At 48.0% G+C, this 17,924-nt stretch overlaps 1 protein-coding gene across 1 annotated transcript; it reads right to left on the bottom strand.

Annotated features, from left to right (window-relative positions):
• Positions 1–833: 833 nt before the first annotated feature.
• LOC136767897 (serine/threonine-protein phosphatase PP1-gamma catalytic subunit A) lies at positions 834–17,283 on the bottom strand. The gene is made up of 7 exons (XM_066721961.1): positions 16,942–17,283; positions 9,009–9,140; positions 6,843–7,073; positions 6,485–6,589; positions 5,973–6,196; positions 5,488–5,622; positions 834–5,230 (listed from the first exon to the last, which is right to left on the bottom strand). Exons 1-7 carry the CDS (start codon positions 16,994–16,996, stop codon positions 5,117–5,119), a joined length of 996 nt encoding a protein of 331 aa, XP_066578058.1. The 5' UTR covers positions 16,997–17,283; the 3' UTR covers positions 834–5,116.
• Between the last annotated feature and the right edge of the window lie 641 nt (positions 17,284–17,924).

Genomic DNA, 17,924 nt, shown 5'->3' with positions numbered 1-17,924 from the left:
TTCTCTCTCTCTCTCATATTTATATAGACATAGATAATATAGACACACATAGATATACGTGCACATGCACATGTGTAAAACCTGGTCACAACGCCCTTCCATCGTAATCCTAGGCAGAGGTGGCACCACAGGCACAAGCAGACTGCTTACTGCTCGGAGCGGATCAACCACCCATGCGTCTTATTTTAATGCATATACTATGTATTGCATTGTATTGTCCAGCCTTCAGTACAGTATACACACACGTATTTTTGTTTTTAAGTATATGTCAGTGGTTTTCTAACCGGTCTTGAAGTACTCCCTGCGCTGCTGCTTTTCGTTGCAACCGAGGTCGTAATTGCTTAATTGAATCCTTAATTGACAAAGCAATATACCATTTAATTAAGTAATTAAGACCTAGGTTGGAACAAAAACCAGCAGAGCAGCGAGTAGTACAGGACCGGTTTAAACAAAAAATGGTATATGTGGATGAGAGGTGGGGGACACACACAACATATGACTAAACACATCGTCGTTATCTTGGACAATAGCATGTGACCACACTGTTTATGGTAAAGCTATCATTACAGTGTTTAAAACACAGTTCTGATGTATATCATCTATATCATATTTGATGTTAAATATCTTAACTTTGCTGTTTGAGGCTCTAACAAAAAAAAACATTTGGCTTGACAAACACTGCACATTCAAATGTTAGGGACTGGTATCACTGCTAAATCAACTCTGCCTATAAATAAATTGACTGCTTCATTGACAAGCATTTTTTAATATACACCTGATGGAAAGTTTAATATTTGAGAAAAGAAAACACCAATCAAAAACACGACACACACTTGTATACAAATACACTATTGATTTTATTTTCTACCCGGTAACAGAGAGACAGATCTGTGATTGGTTGGAAAAAAAAAATGTACATAAAAAATAAAAAATAGCATTTAGTTTCTTTATTCTACCCAGCAACAGTGCATGGGGGAGGTCCCTGATTGGTTCAAAAATGTATTTTTTTATTTTTTTTTTAATATTTTTTCAAAATTAAACCAAACACATTATATCACATTATTTTCTAAAAGGTCCCTACTTCTCTCTGTTAGGTAAAAAGAGAAAAAAAATATTATATAGAATAGTTAAATCTAAAAAAAAAAAAAAGAAAATCACATTGGCCTGTGCCCATCAGTTCTGCCCGGCAACAGGGGAGAGAGGCTCTCCGATTGGTTGAAGGGAGGCAGTACGAGGTAAACCTACTATACATCATACAGAACTATCCCAAATTCCAACACAAGACCTCACGGTAACAAACCCCCAGACTGCCTGCACTGCTCAGTACCGACTCGGGTTGGCTCTGGCTCTAGGCTCCTGTACCCTGACCCTGTGCAGTGCAGTGTGGTGCGGTGGGATGCGGCTGTATTAAACCAGGCAGTGCAGGAGTGCCCAGTATAGTGGCAGTACACTGTACCACAGGCAGGTGGCACTGTTATCCTGACAATGTTTGCTGGGGAGCTGTAATGTGCTCTGGAGACTGTGGCGCACCAGCGCTGCAGTAGTCCAGTCTGTTATAGAGAACAGTGCCTATACAGTAGAGCATTGCCATGGGTACAGTGACGACAATACAGTTACAGTGACTACACAGTACAGTGACATTGTTATAGTAGAGCTCTGAGTGACTATCAAGTACACTGCCGTGGTTACAGTGACTATCAGTACAGTGCTGGTGTGTTGTGGGGCTGTACACAGCACGGTTCAGTAGGGTGCTGCTGGGCTGTACTGCATGGGGGGCAGTGCTGCTGAGGGGACACTGCTACTGCACTGCACACGGTCAGTGTGTCAAAGTATTGATTGAATGCACCGCACAACATGGTGCAGCACAGTTATTTGACAACAGCAAATGCACAGTGCAGGGAGTCGGCATTCAAGTCGGCCGAGACTGAAAAAGTCAGGAAAATAAAACAAAATGTAGGAAATGGGAGAGAAAAAAAAAAACGAAATAGGAAGCCTTGACTGAGGGGTCTTCTCTGTTCGCCAGCTGCTCAAGACTGGCCCCTGGTCATCTGCTCTCCCTCTCAAACATTACAATGCATTTAAAAACAGAAAAAACAAGCTAAACCATTTAATTCTGTAAATTGTCAAAACCGAACCGATAAATTCATCCTTGAAGCGACCCCACCCCACCCCCCTCCCCTCCCCTTCCTCCTCCCCAGAAATTCAAGTCTGCCCTCTGATGCCAAACTTCCCACAGCAGCCTCTGGAGCTCGGGGGCTCGGGGTGGGGGGCATCACAGTACATGTACAGTACAGCTGGGCCCAGAACTCAAAAACAGGAAAAAAATAATAAACAAGACTAGCTACTTTAGGAAGAGAGAGGAGTGGGGGTGGTCGGTTTGGACAGGGTTAAAGATGGTGGGGGGCTAGGCCAAATCACCTTCCCTCGGTAACCCAAATGACACCGGTGCCCCCAGTGTGGCTCGGTTTGATGGTCGCAAGCCGCTGTTCCGCTATTTGTAAACGAAACCGAGGTCGGGGGGGCAAATATGCCATGTTGGATTCGGGGGGAGGTCAAAGTTCAGAGGCGGGCCGTGGCTAAGGCTTGCTCTCTCGGCACGTATTTAGATTGGTCTTCGGTAGCCGAGGTGGGCCCTGCTCCTGGAGAGAGACAGCGCTGTGGCTTCTCCAGCCCTCTCTCCGTCATCAGTCACTGGACCCCTGGAACACAGTGCAGTGATACGAGGGGGGTGAAAACAAACACCCAGAAGGCACTGGGGCTCTCCAAGCCGAGCTGCCCAGCGCTAGTCTAGTAAAACAGGAGAACAAGCTCAGTCTATTTTGGTTTATTTTCACATGTGGTGGGTGGGGGGGGGGTATCAAGTTTTTTTCCCCCCCATTAGCCGCTCCCCTACTACAGAGATCGGAACTAAACACGATCACATCCGGAAGAGAAAGGAAAAGGATCACACCGGGAGCTAATGTAGGGTTGAGGGCGGTTCACTCCAAGGGGAAAAAATGTAGCAAAAACTGACATTGAACAGGTAGTCTGCCCCTCCCTGGCCAGACTGACAGTACAGTTCACAGCACAGCAGTGCCACACACAGTCATTTGGCGAGGCCTAGGGGGACTCTCGTGGGAAAAATATTTCGAAGGCTAGTATTTTTGTTACAGCACCCCACGTCCCACCACAAATAAATACATCTGAATCAGGGCAAGCCAATTTCCAGAGGCCCAGCCCCCTCCACTTGCCACACCCTCCCCTCCAATCTCCCACCCTCCAAGACTGAAGAGGTCACTTAAAACTCAAGGACACCCAGCAACAAGTGAGTGGAGAGTTTTTCGTTTTTCTTTTAGGTTCCTTTTCCCTGATTGGATGGTTGAGGGGGTAGAAAAAAAAAAAACAGGGTAACTCTGAGTCTTGGACCCTGAGAGCCACAGCACTGGGGAGGGTCCCATATGGAAGCTAACCACTAGGGATGCCCAAGTCAAGTGACAGGGGGCTCAGTGGGGAATCGGGGCCCTAAGCCATGGCTCTCCGGTGCCCCCCCACCAGCCCATGCCATGAACTGTGTGTTGGCCTGGGGCGATAAACAGAACACACTGGGAGACAGGACCTTGCTGCAGTTCTGTATATGACCAACTGGTCCAGTGACTGCATAAGAGTCAAATCCCCAGTCAAAACACATGCCTTTTTTACAAGCTAAAATAAAGTGAAGTGTTCAGTCAAATATTTTGGACCCACCAAAGCAAGGACTAGAGCCTGATCGACACTCCTGAGTTAGAGACAGAGAGCGCATACTCGGGTGGAATGAGAGTAGACCCTACAAACACACACAGTACAGTACAGTGATTGGCTACTTCCTCTGCCCTCCCCATTGGCCCTGCCTGTGAAAGTCCCACCCCAACTATCCTCCAACCCTTTGGATTTGTCCTGATACACTTAGGCCGGCCAATAGGAAGTGAGAGAGGGAGGCGTCACAAGCTCTCAAGCTGACAACTGGTCCACCCCAACCCCAGCCCCTCAAATCCAACATCGCTACAGGGGATCAAGACCCGTGATTGTACACAGAGAGATGGGAGGTACAAGGGGATGACGGGCCTTGTATCTGGTTCCCACGCTTAAATGAACCAGTTCCATTGGGAAGAGAAAGATACAGAAAGTGAGTCAGTCACAGAGAGAGTGAGTCAGAGTCACAGAGAAGGGGGGGGAGAGAGAGAGAGAGAGAGAGAGAGAGAGAGGGGGCAGGGACAGCAAAACAGTGAACGATACACACGAAGAAAAAGAGAAATGGTGACAAATAAAAACAGCTCAGATTCGATTGCTTTGACTCTCCCTGCCCATCTCTATCTCGCCCTCACTCTCTCTCACACAGCCTGGCTAAACTGGCGTTCAGTTCAGAGGTGCAACTGACCCATGCCTTATTCTCGGTTTCCCCCCCCCCCTCCACCCCATGCTCTATTGCCTGGGGATCAGTCTACAGTCTCCCCTTTAATAAACCAGAAAAAAATACAAATACAAAGTTTTCAGCACCAAAGTCTCACTGCCCCCCCCCACCACAAGGAACCGTGCCTGCCGCAGAATGACTTGGGTCACCGGAGATGGGCACCAGTTTACACATTTGCCCTGTGTCTTCCATGTGTGTGTGCGTGTGTGTGTCTGTGTTTATAAAGGTATCTGTGGTCTGTTTTAGAGCAACTCTCTCCAGCCACAGCACAGACCTCTGCCATCTTCATTACTAGAGGATCTTCGGTCACTCTCTCTCCCTCACACCGAGTTCTGGTTTTACCCAGAAGGCACCCCTTTTGGTTGGCTACCCTCTCTAGTCTGCGTGCAAGTGTTTGTCTGTGTGTGCATACTATTGAGCCGATCTGCAAAACAGCACACTCACAACTGAGCTGGAAAGAGAGAGAAAGAGGGAGAAGGGGAAGAGGAGGGAGAGGGTCCCAGTCTCTCTGTGGAACAGGACAACTACAGTCAGTAGGGAAAGCTGGTCCTTGCTTGAGCTGAATGTACTATTAGTAAACCCCTGGATACATTGTTTGGTGAAAGAAAAAAAAAAAAAAAAAAAGAGAGAAGAAAGGGTGCAGGGAGGTAGAGGAGAAGGGAGGAAAGGGGAGGGGGGGTGAAGTGGGTGCTATTTCTTGGCTTTGGCCTTGGCCGAATTTCGGGGGGGTGTGACGGGACGTCCTGAGCCCATCCCCCCTCCTCCTCCATATGAGAAGAGCTTCTTGTCTGCCGGCTTGAGGATCTGAACGAGAGAGAGAGAGAGATATTAAACAGATGCCCTGAATGAACACTACACTTCTTTGTGCGTCTGTGTTAACCACAGTGCCATCCTAGAACACACACGGACACGGTAAAGGCGTGACAGTAGCCATGTGATGCCTAGACACTGCAGCACAACAATACTACTGACGGGATGGGACACTGACACTGCAGAATATAGGATTTCCATGCCGTGACTTGATACTCTGTGCAGAGAGAGTTAATAGAGCAGACACACACCTGGAAGGAGCACATCAGTGTCTCGTCCACACTCATCATGGCCCCGGCATTGTCGAACTCGCCGCAGTAGTTGGGGGCCGAGAACAGAGTCACCAGCTGCCTCTTTGCGAAGAACTCGTAGCCGTCCTCCACCACCTGCGCACAGAGAGGGGGTCTGTAAAGCAGTTCGCCGCCAGGCTACTCACGGGGGCCGATCTTGGTTATAACCACATTATTAAGGCTGCATCCCAAATCACACCCTTCGACAAGTGTGCATTCCGCGTGACGTTGTGCGTATGTGTCAGAGTGCGCACTTGAGTGAGGAGGGTGTAGGGTGGAGGGTGAAGCTAAAAGTGTTCAATGGGACACACTTCAGCGTCAGCATTCAGCACTTTTGTCTGTGACTGAGAACGAGGGTAACGAGGGAGCAATTGTGCGATTTGGGACGCAGCCCACGTGTCTAGTGTGTATATGCAGCGAGAGCTCCTCCACTCGGGTGGCGTTACCTGGTGCGCCCTGCAGATGAGGTCCATGTCGTGCTTGTGCAGGAACTTGGCCACCACGTCGGCCCCGAAGGTGAAGGACACGCCCCGGTCGTTCTCGCCCCAGCCCAGCACGTCCTTGTCGGGGTCGGCCCACAGCAGGTCGCACAGCAGCCCCTGGTCAGGCACGTCGGTGGGCCGCATGACGCGCCGCACCTGCTCCATCGACTGTAGATCCGGAGAGAGGCCTGCAAACGCACGGGATGGAAAATAGAGGGTTAATAAGACCACCACAGAGAGAGACAGAGGGGAGGGGGTTAACGCAGCACTTGTTCAGATGCACAGAGGCTGCAGGATATAGTACAGAGAGACAGAGAAAGATACAGTCCGAGAAGGTACACAACTAAGGGGGAGAGACGGATGCACACGTAGGTACTGAGAGATGGAGTGAGACTGGCATGGAGACAGACAGGTGGGTGGGAACAGACAGACAGACAGGCAGGCAGGTGGCCACACAAAGAGGGGCGGCCAGGCACCTCCGTGGCAGCAGAAGATCTTCTCATCCACAATGGCAGCCACAGGCAGGCAGTTGAAGCAGTCAGTGAAGGTCTTCCAGAGCTTGATGTTGTACCGCCTCTTGCCTGAAGGGGGAGACGCACCACATTACATTTACACACTGGTAGCACAAACCCCCTCCTTATAACACTCCCTCTTTCAGCGCCTCTCAACTCCCTCAGGCTCCCTCCACCTGCCCCAACCTCTCCCTCTCTTCCCACCACCCCTAGCCTCACCATTTTACACCATCAGCCCCCTACCCCTCTCCCCTAGTCCCCAGTCTCTCAGCCACTCCCTCCCCACACTCCCACAGCCCCATTCCCATTCTCTGGCACTCACACTCGTCGTAGAAGCCGTATATCCTGTTGATGGAGGCGCACTCATGGTTGCCCCTGAGCAGGAAGAAGTTCTCGGGGTATTTGACTTTGTAGGCCAGCAGCAGGCAGATGGTCTCCAGGGACTGCTTGCCCCGGTCCACGTAGTCCCCCAGGAACAGGTAGTTGCTCTCGGGGGGGAAGCCGCCGTACTCGAACAGACGCAGCAGGTCGTAGTACTGCCCGTGGACGTCTCCTGCGATGGGGAAGGATAAGGATACAAATGAAAATCGAAAGGCACGGACAGACACTACTCAGAGGTCAAAGTTCGTGGTGTTGCCCGCTGGCATCTTCTGTGGGGATAATGACACGAGGAATAGGAGTGGACTGAGCCCAGAGGTCAAAGGTCACAGTACTGCCCAGGGGCAACACCTGTGAGGATCAGGATACAAAATCAAGTCTGAATACAAACCATTTGTGGAGGTCAAAGGTCAGAGTTCTGCCTACAGATATTGATTAAGGCTGATACACCACAATATGAACAGTTCACGTCTAACACTGAACGGAGGATAAGGATACAAACAATATAAACGATACAGACTGGGCTCAAGATGCCAGACGCAGGCAGCTTTGCTTTTTGTTAATGCAGTTCAGGAATTCTAATTAAAAAAAAATATTTATAAAGAATGCTTATCTTGTATTTATTTTATTTCACTGAAGTACCCGATAACGTTTTTATACAAGGAAACGTTATCTCGACTTAAAATGGATAAAGTACGGTGCGATTTGCTTGAAGTTAATTGAGTTTGTGTGTAGGCAAGGGACTCTGAAGCACATTGCTCAGAACTAAGCACACCCCCGTTCACTTCAGGGAGAGGAATGGTAAGCGAGTCTGAAGAGCAGGTCAGACCCTGGCCATTATAGGGGATAAAAATAGAGCAAGGTGCAGAAACAGCTGTACTCGACTCTTGTTCAACTCGAGGGCGTGCTGGTGACGTGGTGCACTAGGGAAAGAAAAATACCAAAATAGTCCCATCCACTTGCCAATTTAAGTGTATAAAAGTCCTCAACGAATCATAGTATCCGTACTACACATTGTAGATTGTTAAATGCCATGGTCAAATTGTGAAAGTGCCCTAACAAAAACACGGCTGGGCAGCTCCTGTGCATTCGAATCCATCGCTTCCACAGCTGGGTGCTCTGTTTGGAAGCGGTGCATTTCTAAGGTACGCAGACTTGGTTCTTTGACATTACAAAAAAGAAAGAAAAAGGCGCCCGAGAGCATTAGGACAAACAGGACAGCAAACTTGGGCACCATTATAGCAGCCGGCTGAATACTTTATAACATACAAATTATATACGGAGACATTACACAGTCCCGGCAATAGGATACTGAAGTTTTCCTTTTTGATGGCAGATTTAGGTTGACAAACTAGTATAAATAGTATCTCCTCCAAAAAACAATTAAAAAGAAAAAGTGTACAGTCTGGTAATTAAAGTAGTGGAGAATGGCGCTCAATAACTCCCAGGCAGGGTCAGACAGCACTTTCATTGGTAGCTTGGGTTTGTATGCATCGAGTGTCGGTTGGCCACAACCAAAACACATCTGTATTGACTGCAAGACGTGAAGACCGAGAAAAGCACGCGGTTTCTTTAAAACTGGAAGCCAAACAGAACGGTATCTGTCCCTATCAGTTTCAACACCATCTCATGACTTTGATCAGAACAAATTATAATACTAATACTTGTACAAAAATAGCCCCTGGTATAGGCCATGCATAGCCTGCCATCATAACAATGATACAGAATATAGTCTGATCTCAGGAGGTTACAGTTCTACCTGTGGACACCTCCTACAGAGGACAGTGGAAAAAACATCACACACACACACACACACACACACACACACACACACACACACACACACACACACACACACACACACACACACACACACACACACACACACACACACACACACACACACACACACACACACACACACACACACACACACACACACACACACACACAGCTCTGGAAAAAATTAAGAGACCACTCCAAGTTCAGAAATCAATGTTAAGTGGTGTCCATTTTTTCCAGAGCTGTATATATACATACACATAGATATGTATATATTTTTTTAAAGCCCCGCCCCTTCATCCACAGGCTGTCCACCAATTGCACTCACCACAGATCTTGAGTGGCGCCTCCAGCTCCAGTAGTATTGGCTGGCTGAGGAAGATCTCCCGAGACTTGAGACAGAGGCCCCGGATCTCATTCTCTGTCAGCTGCACATTCTTCCCAGGCCGGGAACCTTTCACTTGAGAGAGAGAGAGAGGGAGAGGGGGGGGGGAGGGAAGACATTTTTAGCGACACCCATTGGCATAGCACATAGCAAGAAAAACCATGTGAATAGAAACCTATAGAACAGAAAGTTGAAGGGTACAGTGTGGAGGGGATAATTTTATTGGGACACACTGGTAGGACTGATGAGGATAACAGCATTTCTAACCAACAGGAAATTAATTCAGACAAAAATGTAGAGGGCATTTAAATGATGGTGCCCTAATCTCCATTTTATAGAAAGCTCTCACTGTGACTAGAGGAAGGGGGTACTGCTTTCAGTGCTACACCGTCAGAGAATGGCAGTCTGGAATGGTTGCCTGACTTCTGTACAGTGTGTAATTCTCAAACATGTGGGCTTACATAAACATCTGGGGTTCGAGACAGGGCTGGTGTCCAGAACAAAGCCAATAGCAGGACCGCTCTGGGCCACCTTTGATTTACACAGATCTGATAAGCCAACACTGACTGGAACCTGCCGATGGCCTTCACACTAGAACCGCCTGCTTTTTAGGCATAACTAGAACCTCCAGCAGCGTCAACGTAACAGCCCTATTACAAACCAATATGAAAGGTCACGCAATCAGGTCTTATTCAGCCACGTCGCAAAGCACAATAGAAAGAAATTGCAACTGAACAGATATTACTCTATAGATGCATCACAAAGCACAACAGCAAAAAACAAATGTAATAAAACAAACCTCTGAACATACAACCCAAATGCTGTAAATGAGTACCACAAAACTGAAAACATAAGTTTATCGTCTGCAAGGCACTCTAGTTTATACCCCGATGCCGTCTTGTGTACATATAGCCAGCTGCCCTACCGCAGACTTGGGTTGAAAACATTGGACACAGATTTAGCGAAAACATAACCAAAGTTCCAAGGATGGGATTTTAAAGTTGAGCTTTTCTGCCACAGAGATCACTGGCATTCAGTAAACAGCCCAAAAAAACTAAAACCCTCAAAACAGCTGCTCAGATAAGTGCATGAAAGAATTTTCCAAACTACCCCAAGCACCAAATGAAAGTTTATATTATCAAAAAAATAAAGTCAGCTCTAGCAGATTTTAGTTTTTCGTTTCTTTCCCCTTTTCAGAAATGATAGTCCAATATTTTAAATAAGCCGTGGAGCCCGATGACAGGGTTGCTGCCCCACGGGAATTAAAAACCAGACAAATACACCTGGTGTCCAAAACTCAGTTCGGCGGCTGAACAAACATGACGGGGAGGTATTAACTGCCTCTTCTCGTGCTGCTTCATCACAGTGTGGAGAAGACCAATCTTAAAACCTCCCTAGATGGAACCAGCAGTTTTTCAAAAACACACTGGGCTCTCCACTGCATCTCTGTTTTTAGTTCACTAACAAGAACTCATACTGCAGATCATAGTTAACTGCTCTTGCTGTCATGCATCATGTTTTGTGAAAAGCATTGTTTGTTTGTGTAGTCGTCCTGGGTAACGGTGAGTGCTAATGAACATCTCCCCTCCAAGACACCACGTGGTTCTCCGTACACGGCGGTTTGTTTGCTGTAGCAGATGGTCATTTTTCACTGCAAGTTGCATAATCATGTCTGGTTGTGTAATTTTCACCCGAGTGCTGACCTCAGCCCTGGCTGTTGGCTCTAGGCTCCCTGGGCCTGGCACCAGCTGAGGGCAATCTGAAAAATCTCAAAAAAATGGGGCACTTCTGTAACCAACGCACCTTGCCCCGCTGGTATCAAAAAGGGGCAAGACAACAGGAAGTGATTTTAACGGCTTCATTCAGGGTAAAAAGGTGAGAATATTGCATGAGCTGGTTTCTTTTGGTTTTATAAATCACTTCTCATCTCCTTATTTGAAAACCAGGTGGACGATGTCGACACGGTGAGTGTGACCATGACGAGACGGGCCAGCCCAGCTCTCGCGCTGAGGGCATCACAAGGTTTGCCGATGAAGCAGACGCTTCTTTGAAGCGCACTGAGTAGGGTACACTATATTCTCATAGGAGAGACACGCTACCAAGACCGCTTCTGCTCAGATGGAGACCAAAATACTGTACTGCCCCTCCACCCCCGTGGCTCCAAGGGGATACACTTATGTTACAGAATACATAGAGCTCAATGTTCCCCTTTCCCTTCCCTTTACCTGGTGAGGCAGTGCAGTCACCAGCAGCACTAATACCAAGGTACGATGTGCATTCTGGGGGGGCGAAAGAGCGAGACGGGGGCAAGCCTGGGCAGTGGGAGCCTTGATTATAACTGCCTGAGACAGTTTGCCTGTGTTGACAAAGTCCCAGAGAGTTCAGCTTCCGGAATTTTTTCCACATGAAGCCTTTCGATCGCAGCGCACTGCCCGGGGCGCCATGGTGTGAAAATGTGCTCTGCATGCTGACGCTCCGACAGCGCCGGGGTATTGTCCCTCACTCTGTACTTGCATCTGAACTGTAATATTGTGTTATCCTTCGTTATATCCTACCCTTATGAAACCTTATCAGTGTGTCACTTTTTAAATGTTTTTTTTTTAAGTTCCTTATTATAGTAGTAGTCAAAGAACAGAATGACAGCAGTGGTGGTGAATTTGTGTACCGTAACACTGCCCAGCTAATTCCTCTACTTGCAGTTATTTGGCATTGCATGGTATGTATGCCATCTTAACATCGTTAACGGATAGCAGATCTTTCTTTGCTATTACAAATACACACTTTTCTAAATATTATAGATAGATGCATATATACGAGAGAAAGAGAGTGAGATTTTAAGTGTGACTGAAATCTAGCCCAGCCTCCTCTCGCACTGCACCGCAGTGTTGGGCCGCCGGTGAAGCAGTGATTAGGCCGCTGCCTGTATAAATAGACTCTGCTGGCGTGTGGGGTATTTTAAACTCTACTAAGCCCAGCTAAGCTCCCCGCATTGCTCACTCTATAGGACGGGTAATTCTGAGCAAGACGGGCAGGGAAGGCAGCACGGACTTCAGCAGCGCGCGCGCACACACACACACACACCCCTCTCACGTACAAAACCGTGCGGCATGATCACAGACTTGCACTTCTCCTTTGCGTGGAGGTTACCTAGCCATTGCTCAATTGAATACCCGCACTTCCCCTCCACACTGAAGCACAGCACGCTGCTATAAGGCACACTAGTCTAGTTCCCTTCTTCTTGCCAGCTTCCCCTGGGATCTTGAACTTCCTGCTTCATTCTCCGTCACCTGCTCTAGCCCTGGTTCTGATTCCAGGTGCGTGAGTATTGAGGACCGTAACTCGTGGGCGTATACCTGCCGGCACGTTACACTAAACGCACAAAATGCCGAGAGAGACCAGGTTGCAGATCTTGTTCAAGGAGTGCCAACCGAGGATTGTGTGCATCAAGAACAGTCGAAGGTCAGGGCTACCCCCTTTCCCCTCTACTTTTTGTTCCAACCGAGTTCTCAATTAATTGAAACCTTAAATCAACCTAATAATTAGCTTTCATTTAATTGCTTCACTGACAAAAACTGCAAATTCAAGGGTGCTTACACCAGGTCATATTATCTTCCCCACCGTCGGCAGCTAATTCTTTAGGGATTTTTTTTTTTTGGCTGTCCCCATCCCTATCTGGGGCGATCAATGGATTTCTCCCTGACCTAACTGGCACGAGTGACCACTGCCGAGGCAAAGTGAGATTAGAGCTATCTTTGAGTTGCCGAATGCCTTTGATCAATGGAATTATTCCGGTCATTCATTTCCGGGACATTTTGGATTCTCTGATCACTTAAAAGGAGAAATATTTTCTTTGCGTTTTAAAATTGTAACTGTAGTGAAATACAGTATTTGGAGTGGCCCCTCAGGTAAGAGGAAGTAGAATGGCGAAAGGCAAGTAGACCAGTGTGTGAAGACTTCAGGTTGCAGTGCGTGTCCTCAACTCCATTGGGAATTGATGCCTTGCCAGCCCCAATCTATCCGCCATTACCAGTGGATTCGCACAGTGGTTTAAGGCGATATTTGCAATTGTTATGGTTATGTAATTGAGAAATGGGTAAGAAAGATTACCCGAGGACCCTGTACTGTAGCCCTCAATGTCTTATTCTCAGCACCTAGACTTTTAAACTCCTATTAAATTCCAAGTAACGGTAGCTAGCCAAAAAATGTTTAAAAAGACAAAAGAGAACATCTGAAATGTGCTGCTGTCGTGGCTCAGTTCTACACACTTGGAATGCAGCTCTTACTCTGTCAAAAGCCCCGCCCCCTGTGACACCATACACTGTGCTCATAAAGCTCCTGGTCATACCTAAGAGCCCCTGTCATGACAAAAGGCTAGAGGCAATGTATCAGGGCGAGTCTGCTGCGATAAAGAAAAGAGAAGAAAAAGCAGTGGTTCAGGATAACGTGTCTTTATGAACGCCACCCTTTCACCGCATCATGACAGACTGAATCAACCTGCATCACTGCGGCTTGGATTAGTGATTATTAACCCTCCGAGACTTCTTCTTCTGGTTATTTGATTGATTTATTTTTTTAATACAAAGGGAGGCACACAGAGAGAGGGGGAGAGTGGGGCACAGAGAGAGCGAGAGAAGAGGGGGAAAGTGGGGTGCACAGAGAAAAAGAGGAACATACAGGGAATGAGTGCAAGAGGCTCAATGCTTAATTGGAGTGCCTGGTCACAGACATCGGTGTAATTAAATCAGTGTAGTGAATCGCAGTGAGTCTCCACGGGCACAGCGCTGTATTGCCCCCCCACCACCACCACCACGGGCCAAGAATGACTCCTTCATTCTTCTGTGTGCACTTTCAAACATGTTTGAGTTGGTGCATTAAAAGCAGAATGAGAACGCCTATAAACTAGTTAACCGAAAAAGACAAACCCAGAACACACTGCTGTGAAAAGAACATCTCTTCTCTCCCTTTCCCCCAGGTGAACCGGTTTCTGTTTGCTTCCCACACAGCTGATTCACCGCTTCACAAAACTCCAGCAGCTGGTCTTCAGTTTGGAACGGTCACCCCTCCACTGGCATCCTCTACTACACAGACCCCCATACCTCTCCCAGAAACAAAGGGTCCCAGCAGGGAAAAATGTATTTTCCTTCTCCACACCACAGTTAGGGTTACGTAAATGCTCCACACACAAGGGAATGAGGGTAGAAAACCATGCATCCAAAACAGGAACAAATTAAGTGAATCTATTGGGAGGAGTTATTTTGAACTCCTGAGGTGTACAGCAGGGGTCTGCAGCTCAATGCCTGGAGGGCTCTGGGCTTTTCTGGCTCATGTTCCCACCCACTCCCTCACCCCACTCTCAGTCCCTGCATTGATCCGATTGGGTGCTTAACCGGGTCCAATACCTTTGAGTAAAATCAACAGGTGGGAAGTCAACAGTTACACAAATAAAAAGGTGAAGATGTAAGAGTAAATGAGAAATTAATTCTATGAGTAATTTGAGAGTTCCCATTGGAAGAAGAACCAGGAGAAAACCCCCAGGACTGGAGTGTGACCCTCCTAATCTAGAGGAATGGTTTGTGAGCCCCAGGCTTAGAGTAGGAGAGAAATCACATGCCGGATAGAACGATAGCAGTAGCGCACAACCCACTTCGAGGGAGCTCAAAAGGGACTGACGCACTGGAAAACTGATTTGTGTGCGATGGGTTTTATGGAGAAAATTAGGGGGTTCAGGCTCAACAACTGTCATCAAAATAATGCCAGAGACCATAACACCCCCCCCCCAGCTTCACTCCCACCCACATCATTAAATTAACTTCAATGAGCTGACCGATTAATAAACTGATCAATTACAGCAGGGGTCTCCTGGAGAGCTACAGTACAGCAGGGGTCTCCAGCCCTAGTCCTGGAGAGCTACAGTACAGGTTCAGGTTTATATTACAGCTAAAGACCCAAATACAGGACTGAACAGTTTGGGGCTTAATTAGCAAAGCTGGACACGGCCCATGTCCTTCAGCTGAGGACACGTGTACAACACAGGGAACACCGACTCTGTGGGACCAGGGAAGGAGCTCTGCCTGTGTCAGGGCTGGCTGGCTCTTAACCCCCGTGTACATGCTTTCACACTAGCCCATCAGAAACCCAAGGTGGTGTGCTCCTCTGAAATGGGCTTTAATTAGTTGTAGGAACCAAATCAAGGCTTTTCAAAGACAGAAAGAGTAAGTGACTGGCTGGGTGCTGATTGGCTTTGCTGACCTGTAACTGAGCCTCTGCTCAATTTATTTTTTGTGAAGGAGGGGGTGCTTGGACGGTCTGTGATGGACCACCAGCAGCAGCCCCCACCCCCCGCCACACACACACACACACACACACACACACACACCAGGAGCATTACAGTAAAACATCCATTTCGAACTAGAGCCCTCCGGAGTGTCGTAATGTACAGCAATCAACGAGAGAGTCAGAGAGAGACACACAGAGCAGTTACATAAAACATCATTAATGGAGACGTATCAAATCAATCATCGAGCGGACTATGGGTTTCATTCACTTTCACTCAAATAACCGCACTAATACACATCCTGTTCCTTTTAAATTACTGTCGAAGTGTTGTATTGATACAAATGCCTCCGACACTGACGTCATACTAATCGAATATAGCACTATTATATATGGGATTCCGAGGTCTATTTCTGTCAAGTGTGTACCAGCCAACTGAATGGATATGAAAAAAGAAAAAACATGCTGACGAAATTGAAATACTACACAGTATTGTAGTCTAACACTACGGCAGTGGCAGACCCGGTCCTGGGGAAAGCCCTTCATCCACCGCCTTACGGGTCTCAGATTTCGTTAAACAAGTATTCTGCCGACCTCTCTCTCTCTCTCTCTCTCTACTGAATAAGCTGATTTAAAGATCACTGGCCAGGAAACTCTCGCACCCCCTCAGTCTGCCGCCTTGCAGGGCCGAAGGGCTCGGTGCTGCTGCCCCTGACAACCCCGAACACAATGCCGAGCTAAACTCACAACACGATCATAAAGAGAGAACACTGTCGCGCCGGCGTTCTGAATTCGGTGTTCCAGCGCTCGGATTCCACTGCACTCTCCCTCTCACTGGGACTGCATTCAAAGTCTGCTCCTCACCTCGCTGACACAGACAGGAAGCGCTTCCCGGGCAGAACAATTGCAGCCGAGCTATAATCGCTCAACACCCCCACCCCCCCGTTTGCCTGTTATACACTTCATTTTACAGCCTATAAAACACACGACCGGGGGGACCCGATACCGAGCTACCACTGCCCGGGCTTCGCCGCCGTTTAAGCCCCCCACCCCGCCGTCTACAACTCACCGGAAAGGCTCCCCCAAGACTCCCATTAATAATAACACCCCCAAACGCGCCGTTTACCAATAATGCGTATTTATTTAATCTCTCTCTGCGCGTTAACCTTAAAATGCGAGAAAGCGGAATCGGGTGACGTCGATCCAGCCACTGAAGCCATAATTCATGCACAGAAAAAGAAGAATAAACGGATCTCTGGCAGGGCGGCCGACCCCAGGATGCCTCCCTCCCTCTCCCTCCTTTCAACCCCCTTTCCCCCGGGTGTCTCTCTCTCCCGCTGCTGCATTTCTGCCGTCCCCCTCTCCCGCTCCCTCGGTTTGCGCCGCTCGCCCTCTCTCTCTCTCTCTCTCTCTCTCTCCGGTGCCCGCTGTAGCCGATTCAATTTGCGGGCTGTTTCCCTCTCTCTCTCCCTCCCTCCCTCCCTCCCTCCCTCTCTCTCTCTCGGGGAAAGGGCCGATTTTAAAAAGCGCCCCCCGTGCTCTCGTCCCTTTCTCCCCCCCCAGCGGCGCGGCGCGGCGGCCTCGGCTCGCCGGCTCCACTCACCCTCCAGCAGTCTCTGTATGATCGAGTCGATGTTCAACTTATCCGGCTCCGCCATTTTTTCCGTTCCGAGGGAGTTGTGTCGGTGCGTCGTTCGCTCGCTGCCGTCAGGTCACCACAACCGCTGCCGCCCGCGTCGATAGTCCCCCTGGCTGGAAGAAATGTATATGAACCGTCCTGTTCGCCGTTCTTCACCCTCTTTTTCTTTTTGAGCCCCCTCTCTCGGTCCCTCTCTCTCTCTCTCTTCCCTGACGGCACTTAAAAAGGCCAATTCTTTTTTTTTTTTTTTTTTTTTTTGGAAGGTAAAGAATCGCTGTGCGCAGGCGCGGCGTCACCCCTTCTCTCTCGCCTCCGTTTGAATTGTTTTTTTCCCTTCTTCGAGCGATCCTCCCCTTGCCCCGCCCATTCAGACGTCACACTCAAAAATCGCGTTCTCATTGGTCGTCGGCTGCGGTTTGAACCCAGTCTCTCGACGCCGATTGGTTTGTCTCCACGTCAGCAAGATGAACCACACACAGCCTTTTTTTTTTTTTCCTGTGCCGGACATGGGAGACGGGAAGACAGAAAGAGGTTGGGCGAGTTGGGGCTCCGCTTATTCGTAATCTGCACTTTCGTAAAAAATATCTCGACGCGTAATGATGTTATAATTAAATATATCATATATTGATCCATTCTTAGCACGGACGCCATGAGCCTATTTCTTCTTAGTAGCCGGAGGGTAATGTGATTGCATCATATTCGTTGCAAATCAATTCTGGAACCTTAGATTCTGGAATGCGAACTGCTGTCAAATGATTCGTGTTTCATTTTTGAGAAAACGACGACCAACAAAATAATAAAGTTGATGTCTTTAGCCAAGTGGAATTAAATAAACATATTAATTAACTTAACAAAAAAAAAAAACGTTTCGGCTGATAAAAGAACTACCAATCGGCAATAACGGAACTCAAGCGTGAAGTTAGATTACACATGGCGGTGTTACGTGG

This window comes from Amia ocellicauda, chromosome 14 (assembly GCF_036373705.1).
Source record: "Amia ocellicauda isolate fAmiCal2 chromosome 14, fAmiCal2.hap1, whole genome shotgun sequence".
NCBI classification, from domain to species: domain Eukaryota; kingdom Metazoa; phylum Chordata; class Actinopteri; order Amiiformes; family Amiidae; genus Amia; species Amia ocellicauda.
The sequence above is the reverse complement of the archived record's forward strand: the minus strand, read 5'-3'. Positions and strand labels throughout refer to the sequence as shown.